This window comes from Dipodomys ordii, unplaced genomic scaffold (assembly GCF_000151885.1).
Source record: "Dipodomys ordii isolate 6190 unplaced genomic scaffold, Dord_2.0 Scaffold14, whole genome shotgun sequence".
In the NCBI taxonomy this organism is placed as follows: Eukaryota; Metazoa; Chordata; class Mammalia; order Rodentia; family Heteromyidae; genus Dipodomys; species Dipodomys ordii.
The window spans coordinates 6,116,878-6,137,335 of NW_012267230.1; the positions used below are offsets into that span (position 1 = coordinate 6,116,878).

The 20,458-nt window shown below is 48.2% G+C and overlaps 1 protein-coding gene across 1 annotated transcript in view; it reads right to left on the reverse strand.

Moving 5' to 3' along the window:
• Positions 1 to 6,082, reverse strand: part of Prss36 (protease, serine, 36) — an 11,062-nt gene extending 4,980 nt beyond the window's left edge. The window contains exons 1-6 of the mRNA XM_013011186.1: positions 6,046 to 6,082; positions 5,745 to 5,780; positions 5,535 to 5,570; positions 4,559 to 4,721; positions 3,683 to 3,963; positions 1,868 to 2,034 (exon numbers count right to left, since the gene is read on the reverse strand). Coding sequence (XP_012866640.1) covers positions 1,868 to 2,034; positions 3,683 to 3,963; positions 4,559 to 4,721; positions 5,535 to 5,570; positions 5,745 to 5,780; positions 6,046 to 6,082 — 720 coding nt within the window. The remainder of the gene's footprint in view (positions 1 to 1,867; positions 2,035 to 3,682; positions 3,964 to 4,558; positions 4,722 to 5,534; positions 5,571 to 5,744; positions 5,781 to 6,045) is intronic.
• Between the last annotated feature and the right edge of the window lie 14,376 nt (positions 6,083 to 20,458).

Sequence of the window (20,458 nt, forward strand, 5' to 3'; positions counted from 1 at the left end):
AGGCTAGCGCTCTACCACTTGAGCCACAGCGCCACTTCCGGCTTTTTTTTTCTGCTTATGTGGTGCTGAGGAATCAAACCCAGAACCTCATGCATGCAAGGCAAGCACTCTACCACTGAGCCACCTTCCCAACCCCTCAAATTATTCTTTTTTTTGGGGGGGTGTGGTCGTGGGGCCTGAACTCTGGGCCTAGGCGCGGTCCCTCAGCTCTTCAGCTCAAGGCGAGCACTCTACCACTTGAGCCACAGCACCACTTTGGCTTTTTTCTTTTTGCTTATGTGGTGCTAAGGAATCGAACCCAGGGATTCAGGCATGCAAGGCAAACGCTCTACCACTGAGCCACCTTCCCAGCCTTCAAATGATTCTTTATGTGAGAAATTGTTCTGGTATATCTAAGGTTTCTAAATAGCTCCAACTCTTTTTTTCTGTGTATCATACACATACATATGTATTACTGGTGTTTGAACTGAGGACCTTACACTTGCATGGCTTGCTTGCTCATCTGCCTTGCTCAGCTGGCACTCTACCACTTGAACCACACCTCTATGTCCAGCTTTTGGCTGATTAGTTGAAGATGCGTCTCATGGACTTTTTTGGTTGGCTTCAAACCCTGATCCTCCAGCTCTCAGTCTCCTCAGTAACCAGGATTAAAGGCATGAGCCATTGGCATTTGGCTTATTTGTTTTAGTTTTAAGCTGAGGCTGAACCCAGGGCCTCCCAAATGCTAAGCATTTTCTCTCTGCCACTGAGCTCCACCCCTAGGCCCACTCAGTTCTTTAAAAAGTACATGGGAGACACCCAAGGAGGGAAAGACTGTCAAAAACAGGCAATCGGAAAAGCAGCAAAGGCAGGCATAGTTGTGTGCACCTGCAGTCCTAGCTACTTGGGTAGATGGATTAAAAGCAGGAAGAGGGGATGGTTGGAAAGCAAGCAAGGAAGAAGATCTACAGCAAGCAGAAACAATGTGCTGGGAACAGTGTTTCAGTGAGAGCTGAAACCATAGTGTTAGGGTCATCCGGTGGTGAGGTCAGACATTGACCCTAAGTCATCACTATAACCCAGCTCAGGAACTAGGGAAACATGAGAGGGTCATAAAGAAAGCTCAAAGCTACCTGTTCTGGCTGGGAATGTGGCTTAGTGGTAGAATGCTTGTCTATGCATGCATGAAGCCCTGGGTTTGATTCCTCAGTACCATGTAAATAGAAAAATAAAAGCTATGTAAGCACTCTACTGCTAAATCCGCATTCCCAGCCTCTGCCCATTAACTTTTTGGCTCAAGTCTGGAAATCTACCATTTTTTGCCACTTCTGGTTTTTGGGTGGTTAATTGGAGATAAGAGTCTCATGGACTTTGCTGCCCAGGCTGGCTTTGAACCCTGATCCTCAGATTTCAGCCTCCTGAGTAGCTAGGATGACAGGCGTGAGTCAGTAGCCTTCCAGGCTGGAATTCACCCTAGGGTCTCACGTATGTTAGCCATGCAATCTCCCACTAAGCCATGCTCCCAACTCTGATTCCATTGGCAATCTTGCCTTTTTTTTTTTTTCCTTTTGTTGGTTGTGGGGGCTTGAACTCTGGGCCTGGGCACTGTCCCTCAGCTCTTCAGCTCAAGGCAAGCACTCCACCACTTGAGCCACAGTGCCACTTCCAGTTTTCTGGTAGTTCACTGGAGATAAGACTCTCATGGACTTTCCTGCCTGGGCTGGCTTTGAACCACGATCCTCAGATCTCAGCTGGGATTACAGGCATGAGCCACTGGCACCCAGCAATCTTGCCTTTTTTGCAGATGTCTATTCCTTAGCTGGTTCCTATAGGTTAGGGATTTAGGGAGCTGGTCTTCCAAGTAGGTAGGTGCAGGGTCTTGCCTTACCTGGCAGGTGTCCCTCCGGCCCTCTGGGTAGCCAGCACAAAGCATCCCCGGCAGTAGTTGTAATGTGAGGTTGAAGGGGCCTCTCCTGCTGAAGAGGCACTGACAGGCGGCTTCTCCCAGCAGTCTTAGCTCCACTTCCTGCAGCACCCAGGGGAGGGGCAGAGGGTCTGGGGACAGAACCAGAGAGCAGATACTCAAGCAGTAACATTCCATTTCCCTTTGGAAATTCTCAGCTTCATCCCTTCCAGCTGCCCCATGCATGTCTCCTTCTAGATGCCCCATGGCACTTAGGCCCACCCCATCCATCACATTTCCTCTTTGTCCTATTTGTTTTTTTCTAAGGTCTTCAAGTCAATTCCGGCACAGCCTCAGCTGTGGTACAGGTGGTACTGGGCAAAAGATCCCCAACCAAACACCAAAAGATACGTAGGAACTAAGATCATTAAACTCAGAGTCCTGTCATAGTGTACTGTACCATATAAGTTGGATACTAGTGGCTCACACCTATAATACTAGTCAAGAAGCTAAGATCTGAAGATCAGGGTTTGAAGCCAGCCCAATCAGGAAAGTATGTGAGATTGTAATCTCCAGTTAGCTGGAAAAGCTGGATGTGAAGGTGTGGTTCAAGTAGTAGAGCACCAGCATGGAGGGAAAAAGCTAAGGGACAGTGCTCAGCTCTGAATTCAAGTCCCAGTACCGGTGCGCACAAAAAAAAGTAGGCTCTCTCTCTCTCTCTCTCTCTCTCTGCTTCACCTTCGAATACAGTGCTGCTTATTTATTGGATTTGTTGTTTCTTTTTTTTTTTTGTCAGTCATGGGGCTTGAATTCAGGGCCTGGGCACTGTCTCTGAGCTTCTTCAGCTCAAAAGCTAGCTCTCCAACACTTTAAACCACAGCTCCACTTCTGGAGTTCTGGTAGCTAATTGGTCCTGCCTGGGCTTTGATCCTCAGATTTCAGCCTCCTGATTAGCTAAGATTACGACTGTAATCCCAGCTACAAATTCAGTGCCCAGCCTGAATTTGTTTTCTACCCATCTAGTAAAGCGTAAACTCTAGGAAAGCGGATTTGTTTTGAACACTCACTGACTGGTGTAGCAAAGCCCTAACACTTCCTAGAAAGAAAGAAACACAGAAACAATGACTGTAGGTAAGCCGGGAGGAGCAGGAGGGGAGACAGAATGGCAGGAAGAGAGAGGGAGGGAGGAAGGGAGGAGGGCAGGAACATTTGCTTATCTTCTGATGCTTTTAGCATGGATTACTGAAGGTAAGAACATCTAAACCGTATTAATTATGGCTCCGCTGGGCGCTGTTGTCATCAGCTCCACACGGTCTTTCTCATCTAACAACCCAACAACCTCACGATGTGTACAGTATTGTTTTCCTGTACTAACGGAGGAGAAATTGGAGTGGGAGAAAACATTTTGCCTGAAACAAGATGGGTACCCGAGCCAGACCTAAATCCCCAAAGAGAACAACTGGGAGAAATGGCGAGGCGGGCGGGAGGGCCTGGGGCTGCGGCGGTAGTGTCGATTTCAGAACTCTGGAGGTGGGGAGGAGGAGGAAGTGGAGGAGGAAGGAAGGAGGTAGCTGCGGAAATTTCCAGCGGTCCAGCCGCAACCCGCCGTGGCTCCGCCCACCACGAACAGGCCACCGCCCACAACCAGGTAGACACGCCCACAACGAGCAGCCGGGTCCACCACAACCAGACCTCGCCCCGCCCCCGGGGCCCCGCCCACACGCTAGACCCCGCCCACAAAACGCTGTCCAGCCTATAGGACACGCTGCAAGGACTCTCGCGGGGACCCGCCCCACTCACCCGCCTCCTGGACGTCCCCCCAGCCAGTAGCCCAGCACGCGGTGCCGTGGGCGAAGCGGTGCGAGGCACGGGGCAGGCAGACGGGCCGCACGACGGGGCCCAGCCTGGCGGGCGAGGCCAGGCGCAGCAGGGCCAGGTCGTCGCCCAGTTCCACTTTGCTGTAGTTGGGCGGCACGAGGATGGCGGCCACGGCGCGGACGTGCGCGCCTTCCAGGGGCCCGTCCTGGGAGTGCACGCCCAGCACGGCCGTCCACTCGGCCGCGGGCTCCAGGCTCCCGTTCCTGCGCCGGGACGGGCGGGGAGGGGTCAGAGCCCCGCCCGGAGGGGCGGAGCCGGATGCAGAATTGGGGTTGCAAGGGTGGATCCGAGGATGGTGGTTCGAAGCCAGCCGGGGCAAAAAAAAAAAATGGTGTGGATTAGCTCCAATTCACCAGCAAAAAGCCGGCAGTGGAGCTGTGGCTCAGGCGGTAGAGTGCCAGCCTTGAATGAAAACGCTCAGGGACAGTGCCCTGGCCTGACTTCAGTGCAGGCAATTAAACCAAGGCTGGGAGGTGGGGGTGGAGGATGGGGGGAACCAAAGGTGGAGGCAGAGACAGAATCTGGAAGGTGGGGGGCCGGTCCCAGATGGAGGAGGGGGTGATGGGGACATTGGAAAGACAATCCAGACTCGGGATTTTTGGTGGAGGAGTAAGAGGAGGCTGCTGGTGGCCTCAACTTACCCAGAACAATGAGACACCCCAGTGTGTGTGTGTGTGTGTGTGTGTGTGTGCGCGCGCGCGCAATTTAACCTTAGGAAGGGGAGCAAAGGGAGGGGGTCAAGCTGCGGGGTGGGGTTGGCCTTTGAGTGAGAGCGGCGAGTCGGACAACGCTACTCACGTCACGAAACAATGAGCTGCAGAAAGGATCCAAGAGGGGGCGATGAGGGAGCCCCCGCAGACGTGGCCCCCGCCGTGATGCAGGCTCACCTGCCAGGGCCAGGCCCCGGGCTGCGAGTCGGAGCCCCCCACGATGCGGGCTGAGGGCGTTGGGCGGCCGCAGTCTGCAACAGCGAACCCTGGAGGTCAAAACCTGGGAAGCCTGGGAAGGTAGCTCAGTGCTCAGCACCACATCAGCAGAAAAAGCCCGAAGTGGTGCTGTGGTTCAAGTGGTAGAGCGCGAGCCTTGAACAAAAGTAGCTCAGGGACAGTGCCCAGGCCCTGAGTTCAAGCCCAGGACTAATAAACAAACAAGCAAACAAAAACCCCAAACCTACATAAACGCTCAAGTAACGAATAGGTCAAAATCTATTCTTCACACGGCTTCAGTTTGTCCTTCTAGACAAAGAACACAGAATCTAGGCACAGTTGAGCTTCAACCTCAAGATCCCAGAATGACAGCAGTTGGACACCAGGGACTCACGCCTGTAATCCTAGCTATTCAGGAGGCTGAGATTTGAGGTTCCACTGTTCGAAGCCAGCCCAGGCAGGAATGTCTGTGAGACCCTTATCTCCAATTAACCACCAAGAAGCCAGTAGTGGAGGTGTGGCTCAAGTGGTAGAGTTCCAGTCTTGAGCAGAAAAAGCCAAGTGAAAGCATCTTGTCCCTGAGTTCAGCCTCAGTACCAGCACAAAGGAGGAAAAAAACAAATTCCAGGGCTGGAAACTTGGCTTAGTGGTAGAGTGCATCCCTAGCATGCATGAAGCCCTGGGTTCGGTTCCTCAGCACCACATAAACAGAAAAAGCCACAGGTGATGCTGTGGCTCAAGTAGTAGAGTGCTAGCCTTGAGCAAAAGAAGCTCAGGAAAAGTACCCAGGTCATGAGTTCAAGCCCCAGGACTGGCAAAAAAAAAAAAAGCCCAAACCTTTTCCTTACCCAGATCTTCAGGTTCTTCTTGGGTAGGTGTGAAAGCTAGGAGCCGGGGAGTGGAGAGAGGAAGACAACAGGTAATTGCCAGCCCTTAACTGCCAGACTCCCATCTTCCGATTCTTCCTTCCGCCCCTGCCCTTACCCAGCCTACCCACCCTGATGCTCATCTAGTTTTCCTTCCTCTGCGCTGACCTCCGCCCAGTCCAGCTGTCTTACCTGAGTCCTCCAAGGCTCCTGGTGTGGGGTGGATGGCTGGGAAGACAGAGGGAGGCAGGAAGTAGCTGGACCCCTGTACTTGGGTGTCCTCCTGGATTCTCCCCGAGCTTTTCAGCCCCTCATTTCTGGTAGCACCCAAGTCTCCTTTCCCCACCTTGGGTATACCATCCCTCTCCCTTCCACCCCCTCTAATTGATTCTGCATCTGTCCAAGAAGAACAAACCCAGGGGTCTTGCCTCTCAACTCCCCGGATGCCAGTGCCCAGGTCCCTTGCATGTCAACATTGCCCCCCCGAGGTTACCCAGGATGGCCAGTGGGAGCCACAGGTGCGGGGACATGGCAGCTGGAGGCGGCGCTGGGTGAGAGTCTGCTTCCTGTCACAGCTCTGTCACTGCCTGGAGCAGCTGGGACTCCCTATGGTCTCAGGGGCAGCTCCACCCTCCCTGGCTAGGGCTCATCTCTGGGAATCTGATAGGATCTGGGACTGGAAGGGGAAAGTAGGGAGCCTGAAGGCCCCACTCAGAACTCCAAGAGCATCTCACACCTCTAGAGACCCACATGGGAGTACAGAGGGGGAGGGGTGTCCTTGCTCTGCTGAGGACCCTGTGATCAAAGATCCAAGAAGAGGTGGGTGGCCCATGGCTGAGTCCTTAGTAATACAAAGCCCGGCTGAATGGCAGCCCCCCAGGGACTAGGAAGGTGGCCCCTTCATTGGCATGACTCACCCAAGAGCTCACCTCTGCTTGGATTGCGGCTGCCCCGATGGATGGACTGGCCCTTTCTTCTCACACATCTCTGGTTACTGGACCTGCTGGCCAGGGCTGGGACAGGAGCTCTGGGGAATTCAATCCCATCCCAACAAAGGGATCACAGATTGCAGCTGGTTGGGCAGAGCCTTAGGGTTCCAGAGGGGGGCTGGGCAGTCAGGCAAGGCTGTCTTTCTCTGGGTTAGAGTGCAGACGCTCAGGACTTTGACTTGGGACAGTCACTCCATCTTCTGGTATGGTATGCTGAGTCTCTTAAGAGTCCATTTAAGCCAGGTGATGGTGGCTCATGCCTATAATCCTAGCTGCTCTGGAGGCTGAGAGCTGAGGACTGAAGTTCAAAGCTAGCCCTAGTGGGAAAGTATGTGAGACTTTTTTTTTTTTTTTGTCAGTGAGGCCCATGAGACTCTTACCTTCAATTAACAACCAAAAGACAAGTGGAGCTGTGGCTCAAGTGGTAGAGCACTACTTTGAGTGATGAAGCTAAGGAACAACTGGGCGCTGGTGGCTGGTGCCTGTAATCCTAGCCATTTAGGAGGCTGAGATCTAAGGATCGTGGTTAAAAGCCAGCTGGGGCAGGAAAGTCTATGACACTCACCTCCAATTAACTACTGCAAAATGGAAGTGGCTATGTGGCTCAAGTGGTAGAGTGCTTGTCTTGAGCAAAGAGCTCAGGGACAGCACCAGTCCCCAGATTCAACTGACAAAACTGACAAAAATTAAAAGAAAAAAGCTAAAGGATAGCATTCAGGCACTGGGTTCAAGGTCCTGGACAGTACACACATACACAACCATACACACAGACAAACAGACAAACACACACACACACACATTTAAAGAGCTGGAAGTTTGGCCCAAATGATTAGCAAATGCAAGCCCTGAGTTCATACTCCAGTTCTGGCCCTCTAAAAAAAATCCAAAACAAACAAACAAACAAAAAACTAAAGTCACCAGGCCCCAGTGGCTCATGCCTGTAATCCTAGCTACTTAGGAGTCTGAGATCTGAGAATTGTGGTTGGAAGTCAGCTTTGTGGACAACAAATCTAGGATATTCTTTTTTGTTTGTTTGTTTGTTTTTGGGTCTGGTCATGGGGCCTGAACTCTGGGCCTGGGCACTGTCCCTCAGCTTTTCAGCTCAAGGCTAGCACTCTACCACCTGAACTACAGTGCCACTTCCAGCTTTTTTTCTTTTTGCTTATGTGGTGCTGAGGAATCGAACCCAGGGCCTCAGGCATGCAAGGCAAGCACTCTACCACTGAGCTACCTTCCCAGCCCGTAATCCAGGATATTCTTTTTTTTTTGTCGGTCATGGGACTTGAACTCTGGGCCTGGGCGCTGTCCCTCAGATCTTCAGCTCAAGGCGAGTGCTCTACCATTTGAGCTACAGCGCCACTTCAGGTTTTCTGGTGGTTTATTGGAGATAGGAGTCTCACGGTCTCTCCTGCCCGGGCTGGCTTTAAACCGTGATCCTCAGATCTCAGCCTCCTGAGTAGCTAGGATTACAGGCGTGAGCCACCAGCGCCTGGCTTAATCCAGGATATTCTTATTTCCAATCAACTTGCAAAAAGCTAGAAGTGGGGCTCTGGCTCAAGTGGTAGATCAGCAAGCTTGAGCAAGAAAAAGCCAACCAAGAGCACAAGGCTGAGTTCAAGTTTCACTTCTAGTATAAAATAAATAAAGAAGGATTAATGAAGAAGCAATTGACTAGCCCTGTCCTGGGAACTCACGGCTATCATCTTAGCTACTTAGAAGGCTGAGATCTTAGGATCGTGGTTCAAAGGGCAGGAGAGTCAGTGAGACTCTTCTTTCCAATTAAACACCAAAAAGCCAGAAGTGGAGCTATGGCTCAAATGATAGAGCACGTGCCTTGAACACAAAAGCTCAGAGACAGTGCCCAGGCCCTGAGTTCAAGCCCCAGGACCAACACATACAAAAAGCCAGAGGTGGTGTCATGGTTTAAGTGGTAGAGTCCCAGCTGCGAGTGAAAAAGGATAGCCTTGAATTCAAGATCTAATATTGGCACAAAGAAAAAAGTAGTTCAAACCCAGATATTGGAGAAGCAATAAGACAAAGTTACAGCTTCATTTTCAGAAGGGACAAAATACTGTGTTTCAATTACCTATTCCTGTGTAATAAACCACAGCCTGACAGAATCCATTTTATTATCTACAAGAGGACTGACACCTCTTGGCTCTGTTCAGTCTGTCTGTTGGTCAGTCAGTCTGTCAAGTGTTTTGTAGTTCAACCTCACCCGAGAAAAATGTAAGTTTAAGCCATGAGCTTTAGGTGATTCCGAACTAGAGCTCTGGGAGAGCGTTCCTATGACCTTGGATTCATTCCCAGTACTGCCAAACAAAAACAAATAAATCACACCAAAACAATAACACACCCACTAGAATGGTGACAAATTTTCACATGTGTACTGTAATAATTAGGGTGGACTCTTTTTTTCTTTTTCTTTTGTGCCAGTAAAGGGGGGGGGGCAGGCAAGGGGCTGTGGAGCTCAAGGCCTAGGCACTGTTCCTTAGCTTTCATGTGCTCAAGGCTGACACTGTACTAATTGAGGCCCAGCCCCATGTCTGGCTTTTTTGGTGGCTAATTGAGAGCTAAGAGTCTCATGGACTTTCCTGCCCCTTTGAACCATGATCCTCAGATCTCATCCTCCTGAGTAGCTAGGATTATAGGCATGAGTCACCGGCACCTGGCAGCCAAGCTATTTGAGAAGCATTAGGAAAGTTGAGGTCTAGGCCTAATATGAGATTGTATTTGGGAAATAACTAACAATAAGGGCTGAGAGTGTGGCACTCTTGAGAGAGAGAGAGAGAGAAAGAGAGAGAGAGAGAGAGAGAGAGGGGCCCTCTATGAAGGTACTGACTTGGAAGAGGAAAGGAGCAAGAAGCACACTGCTAGAGAATAGGCAAGTTCTAGATCTTGACTCTAGAAGTTACACAGCTATATGTGAATGCATTTAACATTTAAAACACCACGTCCTCAGCTGGATGCCAGTGGCTCACGCCTGTAAGCCTGGCTACTCAGGAGGCTGGGATATGACGATGGTGATTCAAAGCCAGGCCCAGGCAGGAAACTCCTTGAGACTCATCTCTAATTAATCAGAAAAAAAGTTGGAAGTGGCACCATGGCTTAAGTGGTAGGGTGTTAGCCTTGAGCAAAAAAGAAGCTCAGGGACAGGGACTGGGAAGGTGGCTCAGGGTAGAGTGCTTGCCTTGCATGCATGAGGACCTGGGTTTGACTCCTCAGCACCACATAAGCAGAAAAAGCAGGAAGTGGCACTGTGGCTCAAGTGGTAGAGTGCTAGCCTTGAGCCAAAGTGCTCAGGGACAGTGCCCAGGCCCCAGGACCAGCAAAAAACAACACAAAATCCTCCTCTTCCTCCATGCCTCAAGTCTGGCTTTTTGGTGGTTAATGGGAAATGGAGTCTGAGGCTGGCTTTGAACGGTGATCTTCCAGGTTGCAGCCTCCTGAGTCCCCAGAATTCCAAGTGTGAACACTGGCACCTGGCTAAGAATAACAAGTGCTTGGTAAACTGTGAAGTAGAGCTGTTGTACCTAAATGCAAAGAGACCAAGCATATTTCACAATTAAATGGATTCCAGGGTCAGCGAAGGCAAAAGGGAAGAATTCAGCTTCCCAAATGTCTCCTTTGGCCATAAATGTTGGTGACATGGGCAGCATTACATCTGATACTCAGATATATCCTTCGGGGCATGCGTGTTCTGTGGTTGCTGAAAGTTCAGCCAAAATAACGAAACACTTGAGCATTTGGGAAAACAAGGAAAACAGGCTTAAGCAAAGTTGTGGCTATTACATTTCCTGATAAAAGAGATAGTTTCTTTGAAAAACATTTGGTAACAGGTTACTTTTTTTCTGAATTGCCCTTCTCACTAAACAGGTTGATTATCACTGACCCAGAAAAAAATTGGCATTCTTCAGATAGTACAGAATTTTTTTTTTGTTGTTGTTGTTGCTGTTTCTGGGCTTGGGGTATAACTGTGGTAAAAGGGGGTGCTTAAGCCTGGGAGACCTTGGGCTTGATTCCCCAGTACCACCCACAAATACACTGTCTTACGGTCAGGCTGAGAAAGTAGCTCAGTGGTACAACGCTGCCTAGCAAATAGGAGACCATGGTTTCCACACTCCAGCATTGAAAACTAATGAACAAAAAAAACCCACTAAAGGCACTGAGAAGAAGGGGTGGAAGACTATTTTTACCAATTAAGAACAAAGCCATATAAGCTCAGCATTAGCTAAGCCAGATGGCCCTGTATCTGCTGTAAAATTGGTGTGCCCTTAGCTGAGCATGGTGGTGCATGCCTGTAATCCCAGCATTCAGGAAGCTGAGGTAGAGGAATTGAGAGTTTGAGGTCAGCCTGGGTTATGTTGTGAGACCTTGTCTAAAAAAACAAATAAACAAAACACCCAGAACAATAGAATGAATTGGGGGGGGGCGGTCAGCAGGAGGAGGGAGGGTGAATGGATAGGGTGAATATAGTTGAAATACCTTTATTGTATTGGTCAGTTGTGGGGCTTGAACTCAGGGACTGAGCTCTACCACTTTGAGCCACAGTACCACTTCCAGTTTTCTGGTAGTTAATTGGAGATAAGAGTCTCTCCTACTTTCCTCCACAGGCTTGCTTTGAACTGTGATCTTCCTATCTCAGCCTCCTGAGTAGCAAGGATTATAGGCAAATGTGGAGTTTTCTTGATCTTCCCATTTTATTCTGTCTGGGCCCTTAGTCTATGTCATAGTGCCCCCTATTACCAGGCTGGCTTTCTTTCTTTCTTTCTTTCTTTCCTTCCTTCTTTCTTTTTTCTTTCCTTCCTTCCTTCCTTTCTTTCTTTCTTCCTTCCTTTTTTTTTTTTTTTGTTGGTCGTGGGCTTGAACCCTGGGCACTGTCCCTCAGCAATTCAACTCAAGGTGACCATTCTACCACTTGAGCCACAGCACCACTTCTGGTTTTCTGGTGGTTAATTGGAGATAAGAGTCTCACAGACTTTTCTGCCTGGGTTGGCTTTGAACCATGATCCTCAGACCTCAGCCTCCTGAGTGGCTAGGATTACAGGCATGGGCCACTGGGGCCTGGCTCCAGGATGGGTTTCTTTCTTAATGAATCCTTTGGAATCATTCAGAGGTGAGATTTACTAATATCCTAGGTGCTTTCCAGTCTAATCATGCCAACAAGCCAACAATCAACTGTCAGTCTTCTTTCATTGCTCAGACTCTTTTTTGTTTTTTTAAGCATACATTGATTTGACCAAAAGGATTGGGATATTTCCATAAATGTGTCCAATGGCCTCATTAAATTCACTACCTTTATTATACTCTGCATCCTCTGTCCTCTCCTCCCCCCTTCTCAAATGGTATTTAGTGAGTTTCATAATATTATGTGCTATCATGATCACCCTATCTCCCCAGTACCCTCTCCTTTTCAAGCTGCCTCTGATCATACTCAACTTCCCCGGGAGGGACACATCCCCTACAGAATTGGGGTCCCCGAGGGCCTGTGCTGATCTCAGATGCGCAGTCACTTTTATTTGTTTGTTTGCTTATCTGTGCCAGTCCTGAGGCTTGAACTCAGGACCTGGGCACTGTCCCTGAGCTTTTTTTGCTCAAGGCTTGCAGTCTACCACTTGAGGCACAGCACCACTTCTGCCTTCTTCTGTGATTAATTGGAGATAAGAGTCTCATGGATATTCCTGCCTTGGCTGACTTTAAACCATGATCATCAGATCTCAGCCTCCTGAGTAGCTAGGATTAGATGTGAGCCACTGGTGGCTGGTCTCAGTCACTTTATTTTTTTGGTCGGTCATGGGGCTTGAACTCTGGGCCTGGGCACTGTCCCTCAGCTCTTCAGCTCAAGGTGAGCACTCTACTGCCTGAGCCACAGCGCCACTTCTGGTTTTCTAGTGGTTTATTAGAGATAAGAGTCTCACAGACTTTCCTGCCCAGGCAGGCTTTGAACCATGATCCTCAGATCTCAGCCTCCTGAGTAGCTAGGATTACAGGCATGAGCCACTGGCACCCCGTAGTCACATTTTTTTTGCCAGTCCTGGGATTTGAACTCAGGGCCTGGGTACTTTTCCTGAGCTGCTTTTGCTCAAGGCTAGCACTCTACCACTTTAGCCACTTCCGGCTTTTTCTCTTTATATGGTACTGAGGAATCAAACCCAGGGCTTCATATGTGTTGGGCAAGTACTCTACCACTAAGCCACATTCCAAGCCCCTCAGTCACTTTTTTTTGGTTCCAGTCGTGGGGCCTGAACTCTGGGCCTGGGCGCTCTCCCTCAGGTCTTCAGCTCAAGGCTAGCACTCTACCACTTGAGCCACAGCGCCACTTCCGGCTTTTTTCTTTTTGCTTATGTGGTGCTGAGGAATCGAACCCAGGGCCTCAGGCATGCAAGGCAAGCGCTCTACCACTGAGCCACCTTCCCAGCCCCCCTCAGTCACTTTTATACCAAGTGCTTAAATGCTGCTTTTGTTACAAGCACTGACTCTTCATTTGGGCTTGCAAATGTCCAAAAGATAATGAAAAGCAGGAGAAACACTTGGTACCCCATGTGCATTTTGGACCTGTTTCCTGGGCTCTGAGCCCCTATATCCTGTAGTCACCTCAGATCCCGGAAGGACAGGACTGATAGGTAAACATCTGGTGACCTCAGCTGAAAAGATTCTCAAGTAACAATGACACAGCTGTGCCTGACCAGTCCCCAAATAATGAGCAACCACACCACACCAGTCAAACAAACAAACAAACAAATAAATAAAAGCTGGCCACTGGTGCCTTAGGCAGTAGTACTAGCTACTCAGAGGTTAAGAGGTTAAGAACTGAGGATCATGGTTTGAAACCAGCCTAGGCAGATAAATGTGACATAGACTCTGACAGACAATTAACCAGCAAAAAGCCACAGGTAGAGGTAAGTGAGATCTCAAGTACCAGAGAGGGGAAGGGAGAAGAAGAGGGAGAAGGAGAGGGGGAAGGGGAGGGAGAGGGAGACGGGGAGGTTCATTGGGAATTCTCAACAGAGTTTTAAATATTTGGAAAAGATTTTTTTTTTTGTTTTGCCAGTCATGGGGCCAGAACTCTGGGCCTGGGCGCTGTCCCTCAGCTCAAGGCTAGCGCTCTACCACTTAAACCACAGCACCACTTCTGGCTTTTTCTGTTTATGTGATGCTGAGGAATCGAACCCAGGGCCTCATGAATGTGAGGCAAGCGCTCTACCACTGAGCCACCTTCCCAGCCCCTGGAAAAGATTTTTATGGTAATATGCTAATTAGGAATTAAACATATAGAATGGCACAAAAGTGAATTAAAGTATTGAAAAGAACAAAAAAACGAACAGTTTTCAGGGCTGGGAATGTGGCTTAATGGTAGAGTGTTTGCCTAGCATGCATGAAGCCCTGGGTTCGATTTTCAGTACCACATAAACAGAAAATGCTGGAAGTGGCACTGTGGTTCAAGTGGTGGAGCGCTAGCCTTGAGCAAAAGCAGCTCAGGGACAGTGCCCAGGTCCTGAGTTCAAGCCCCAGGACTGGCAAAAAGAAATAAAGAACAGTTTTGATTGACAGGAATGAGTCCATAGATACAACTCAATTTATGAAAACAAATCCTATTATTTATTTGCTTGATTCTTTTTTTTGTTAGTTGTGGGCCTAAACTCTGGGCCTGGGCACTGTCCCTCAGTTCTTCGGCTCAAGGCTAGTCCTCTACCACTTGAGCCACAGTGCCACTTCTGGCTTTTTCTGCTTATATGGTACTGAGGAATCAAACCTAGGGCTTCATACATGCAAGGTAAGCAAGCACTCTACCACTGAGCCACCTTCCCAGCCCCTATTTGATTCTTTAAGAAAGGGTGTTGATATGTTGCTCAGACTGAACCCAAATTCACAGACCTCCAGTTTGAGTTTTCCTGAGAGCTGGGATTACAGGTATGTATCACAGTGCCTGGCTACTAAAACCCATTGCTTATTGGTTAGCAATCAGGCTGATACTGTGTGCCATATACTTGCTTTCAGTGACAAGCTTAAGGATAAATCTGTCTTCAGTTCTTTTTTTCCTTCTTCTTCTTTTTCTCTGATGTTGGTACTGGGGCTTGAACTATGGGCCTGAATGCGGTCCCTTAGCTATTTCACTCAAGATTGGCACTCTACCTCTTGAGCCACACCTCCACTTCCAGCTTGGTTTTGGTGGCTTAATTGTAGATACGAGTCTCATGAACATTATTTCCTGGGCTGGTTTCATAACACACTCTTCAGATTTCAGCCTTCTAAGTAGTATTACAAGCATGAGTTGTGGCTCCCCGATGTCTTAGTATTATTGCACCCTTACACCCTAAAACTCCAGATTTCTCACTTGGGACCAGGAGCTGTTTTAGTTGTGTAAGCCTGAAACATACACTGTGCATTGCTTCTGAGTCCTGTCCCATGTAGCTAAATATACTATAATTAATGCAAAGAGCTGTATTCATTTGGGTTGATTTGATAGACTATTGGAATTTACATTATATTATAGTTGAGTATTGCATGTTGTAGAATTTGATAGTTTTAATTTCCTCTAATTGTAAAAATCACCACTATGCATAATAAAAGTGTGCTGGTGGCTCACACTTGTAACCCTTAGCTATACAGGAGGCTGAGATCTAAGGATTTCAATTTGAAGCCAGCCTAGGTGGGAAATGCAGAGACCCTTATCTCCAATTAACCACCAGAAAACTGGAAGTGGAACTGTGGCTCAGTGGTAAGCACTAGCTTTGTGCAAAACAGCTCAGGGACAATGCCCAGGTCCTGAGTTCAAATCCTACCATTAACAACAACAACAAACTAGTATGTATAGCTGGGCACTGGTGGCTCACACTTGGAATCCTAGCTATTTGGGAGGCTGAGAGCTGAGGATCATACTTTGAAGCCTAGCCTAGGTAGGAAAGTCTGTGAGACTCATCTCCAATCAAGCACCAAAAAGCCATTTATGGAGCAGTGGCTCAAGTGCTAGGGTGTTAGGATTGAACAAAAAAAAAATCTCAGGGACAGGGCCCAAGCCCTGAGTTTAAACTCCAGGATCAGCATAAACAAATAAATAAATGGAGAGGCTGGGAAGATGGCTCAGTAGTAGAGTGCTTGCCTTGCATGCATGAGGTCCTAGGTTCTATTCCTCAGCACCACATAAACAGAAAAACCTGGAAGTGGCGCTATGGCTCAAGTGGTAGAGCGCTAGCTTTGAGCTGAAGAGCTGAGGGACAGAACCCAGGTCCAGAGTTTAGGCCCCATGACCAGCAATAAACAAATAAATAAATAAACAAGAGAAAGTATATACATATGCACACACACACACACACACACACACACACACACATTTTAGTATTCCTACCTCCAATTTTCCCTCCTTTTGTGCTCTGGCAGGGTGAAAATATTCATGCCACCTGGACATTACTGCCCTCTTGTGGTTGTCCAGAGCCATGCAACTAGTTGTGGCTAACGCAGTCATTGATGATGATGATAATGATGATGACGATGAAGATGATGATATTGGGGCTTAAATGCAGGGCCTGGGTATCATGTCTTAGCTTTTTTGTTCAAGTCTAAAGTTTTACCATTTGAATCATAGCTCCATTTCTGTCTTTTTAGTGGTTAATTCGAGATAAGAGTCTCATGGACTTTCTTGCCCAGGATGGCTTTGATTGATGATCCTCAGGTCTCAGCCTTGTTATCTGTTTTACAACAAGTATTATCACACAAAAAATTACATGTAGAGCTCGGCACTGGTGGCTCATACCTGTCATCTAACTACTCAGTGGGCTGGGATCTGAGCATGGCAGTTTGAAGTCAGCCTGGGCAAGAAAGTCCATGAGACTCTTAGCAATAATTAATTTTAAAAAAGCCCGAGGTAAGCCCCAGGACTGCACACACACAATAAAAGACTACATGTAAATTGCAGGGCATGGTATATGCTCATGGTCTTTATATATACATATATATATATGTGTGTGTGTGTGTGTATATATATATATATGTGTGTGTGTGTGTGTGTGTATATATATATATATATACTTCTGTGGGATCCAAAAAACAAACAAAAAACCCCAGCTCTGTGCAGGTTCTGGTGCATTCCCAGCCAGAATAAACTGGTCATAAACTAAATCCCTGTGGTTGGTGCCAATTTCTATATTATCCAAATTAGAAAGTCATAAAACTACTGTTATTGGAAGCCCACTTTGAAGGGGTGGCTTTTTACTTTTCTTCCTCCCCTCCTTTTTTTCAGCCTGGGTGATGTCCCTGAGGTCATGATGTCTCCTCATGGCTAGTTCTCTACCATTTTGAGCTGCTGCTCCACTTCAAGTCGTGGGGCTTGAACTCTGGGCTTGGGCGCTGTCCCTCAGCTCTTCAGCTCAAGGCGAGCGCTCTACCGCTTGAGTCACAGCGCCACTTCTGGTTTTTGAGTGGTTTATTGGAGATAAGAGTCTCATGGACTTTCCTGCCTGGGCTGGCTTTGAACCGTGATCATCAGATCTCAGCCTCCTGAGTAGCTAGGATTACAGGCGTGAGCCACTGGTGCCTGGCTACTTCTGGTTTTTTGAGTGGTTTTAATTGGAGGCTAAAGTCTCACAGGGACTTTCCTCCCCCAGCTCTTTGAACCATGATCCTTAGATCTCAGCCTCCCGAGTAGCTGGGATTACAGGCACGAGCCACTGGTGCCCAGCCTTTTCTGCCTCTTATTCTGTCCAGAATAGTGCAACCCATATTTAGGTCCAGTTTTAATAAATACTCTCTGGCAAAGAATCACAGACACACAAGGGGTTGGCTATACTAATCTCCTAGGTGTCAATCTCATCAAGTTGACACTCAAGATGAACTATCTCAGCTCTGCACCTGTAATCTTAACTACTCAGGAGGCTGAAATCTGTCTGATGGTCAAGGTTCAAAGCCAGCCTTGGTAGAAAAGTCCATGAGATCTCATTTTCAATTTACCAGCAAAGAGCCAGAACTTGGGGCTGGGTAGAGCTGGGTAGAGCTCAGTGGTAGAGCGCTTGCCTTGCATGCCTGATGCCCTGGGTTCGATTCCTCAGCACCACATAAACAAAAAGAAAAAAGCCAGAAGTGGTGCTGTGGCTCAAGTGGTAGAATGCTAGCCTTGAGCTGAAGAGCTGAGGGACAGTGCCCAGGCCCAGAGTTCAGGCCCCATGACAGGGCCCCCTCACCCAAAAAAAAAGCCAGAACTGGAGCTATGGATCAAATGGTAGAGTACCACCTGTGAATGGAAAAAGGCCCAAGAGAGCTAAAGGCTCTGAGTTCAAACCTCAATACTGGTGTGCACACTCATACACACACACACATACACACACACAGGGCTGAGGGTGTTATAATAGCTTAGCGGTACATTGGTACAGTTTGTCAGTACTAGAAACAAAAAAGTGTAACTCCTAGAAAACCCAAAATTTTATAAGTTGATGACACTACTCAAGGTAGTTGCCTTGAGACAGCCAGTTAAAAAAGAAAAGCCAAGTGCCAGTGGCTCACGCCTATAACCCTAGCTACTCAGAAAGCTGAAATCTGAGGATCACGGTTCAAAGCCAACCCAGGCAAGAAAGTCCATGAGACTCTTATCTCCAATTAACTATCAAAAAGCCAGAAATGGAGCCGTGGCTCAAGTAGTAGAGTGTCAGCCTTGAGCAAAAAAGCTAAGAGAAAGAGCCCAGGCCTGAGTTCAAGCCCTAGGACAGGCAAAAAAAAACAAACAAACAATGGTTTGGAGATTAGCTTCTTGGTAGAGTACTTGCCTAAATAGCAAGTGTAAGACCCTGGGTACAATCTTTAGCCGTGGGGGAAAAGTATCATTTTCATTTTAGTTGCCCTAGAAAGAAAAACAGAACTTTTTTTTTTTTGGTCGTGGGGCCTGAACTCTGGGCCTGGGCGCTGTCCCTCAGCTCTTTAGCTCAAGGCTAGCGCTCTACCACTTGAGCCATAGGGCCACTTCCGGCCTTTTCCTTTTTGCTTATATGGTGCTGAGGAATGAAACCCAGGGCCTCAGGCATGCAAGGCAAGCACTCTACCACTCAGCCACCTTCCCAGCCCCTAGAACTTTTGTTAGTAGTTTTGTTTTTTCCTTGTAGGGCTTGAACTCTGGGCCTGGGTGCTGTCCCTCAGCTCTTCAGCTCAAGGCTAGTGAGTGCTCTACCACTTGAACTACAGCACCATTTCCATTCTTCTGGTGGTTTATTGGAGATCAGAGTCTCCATGGACTTTCCTGCGTGGGCTGGCTTTGAACTGTGATCCTCAGATATCAGCCTCCTGAGTAGCTAGGATTACAGGTGTGAGCCACCAGTGCCTGGCTTGTTAGTAGTCTTATATGCCCTTTCTGGTCAAAACTGCAAGTGAATGTGAGAATAAAATGTGTGTTATATGTTTCTCATGTTAGAGTCAAATCTGCAGTATTAAGCATAAACAAGTTTCTTCACCTCATGAACTGTCGCCTTTCTCTTCCCTTCTCTATTTTCTTTAGAGATAGAGACTCTGGAGCCCTTAAAGAATATGACAGGGGCCGGGAAGGTGGCTCAGTGGTAGAGTGCTTGCCTTTCAGGCATGAGGCTCTGGGTTCGATTCCTCAGCACCACATAAGCAAAAAGAAAAAAGCCAAAGTGGTGCTGTGGCTCAAGTGGTAGAGTGCTAGCCTTGAGCTGAAGAGCTGAGGGACAGCGCCCAGGCCCAGAGTTCAGGCCCCATGACTGGACCCCCCCAAAAAAAACCCCCAACAAAACAAGAATATGACAGCTGTGGCAGAGGCTCACATAATCCCCGCTACTTAGAAGGAAGAGATTGGGAGGGTTCTCCGTCCTTGCCAGCCTGGGCAAAAGGTTTAAGACCCTATCTAAAAATAACTAACATTTAAAAAAAAAGAGGATTAAAGCCAGGGCTGGCTTTGAACCATGATCCTCAGATCTCAGCCTCCTGAGTAGCTAGGATTACAGGCATGGGCCACTGGCGCCTGGCATGAGACTCTAATCTCCAATAAACTACTCAGAAAAGGCCAGCAGTGGCGCTGTGGCTCAAGGGCTAGAGCACTACCCAGGAGCACAAAGAGGCTCAGGGACAGTGCCCAGGCCCTGAGTTCAAGCCCAGAACAGGTGGAAAAAAAAAAGAGAGAAAAAGACAAAAAGATTGGGGATGGATACTGGTAGTTACTCGAAAGGCTGAAATCTGAGAATCATAGTTTGAAAAGCCAGTCCAGAAAAGTCTGTGAGATTCTAATGTCATTAACCACTAAAAAATGCCATAAGTGGGGCTGGGAAGGTGGCTCAGTGGTAGAGCACTTGCCTCAACTGCATGAGGCCCTGGGTTCAATTCCTCAGCACCACATAGGCAGAAAAAGCTGGAAGTGGTGTGTGGCTCCAATGGTAGAGCGCTATCCTTGAGCTGAAGAGCTGAGGGACAGCGCCCATAAGTGGAGCTGTGGCTCATGTGGAGAGCATCAGCCTTGAGTGAAAAGAAGCTCAGGTATGGATCCAGGGCTGGCACCAAAAAAAAAGAAAAAAAGAAGATTGAGAAGTGTCTCAAAAAACCATTTGTAATCTGTTAGGAAAGATTACCTGTCATAATGCTGGAACCACTCTGTCACCATGGCTACCAACTCAATGTCCAGTGCTCCTGGCAGCCTTGCAGTCTTTTGGCCCTGTGCCTCCAGTGAGATATGTGTGGTTCTCAGCCAGACGCAGAGATCTGGGTTGGCATTTTCTAGCTGGTTCAAGCAGGCCAGTGATGGGCCTGGTATTTTCTTTCCTAGTGCTGTTTGCCATGGCAACCTTGCAGCAGACACTCAAGACCTGAGTGGGGGCTGGGAATGTGGCTCAGTGGTAGAGTGCTTGCCTCGCATGCCTGATGCCCTGGTTCGATTCCTCAGTACCACATGAACAGAAAAAGCTGGAAGTGGCCGCTGTGGCTCAAGTG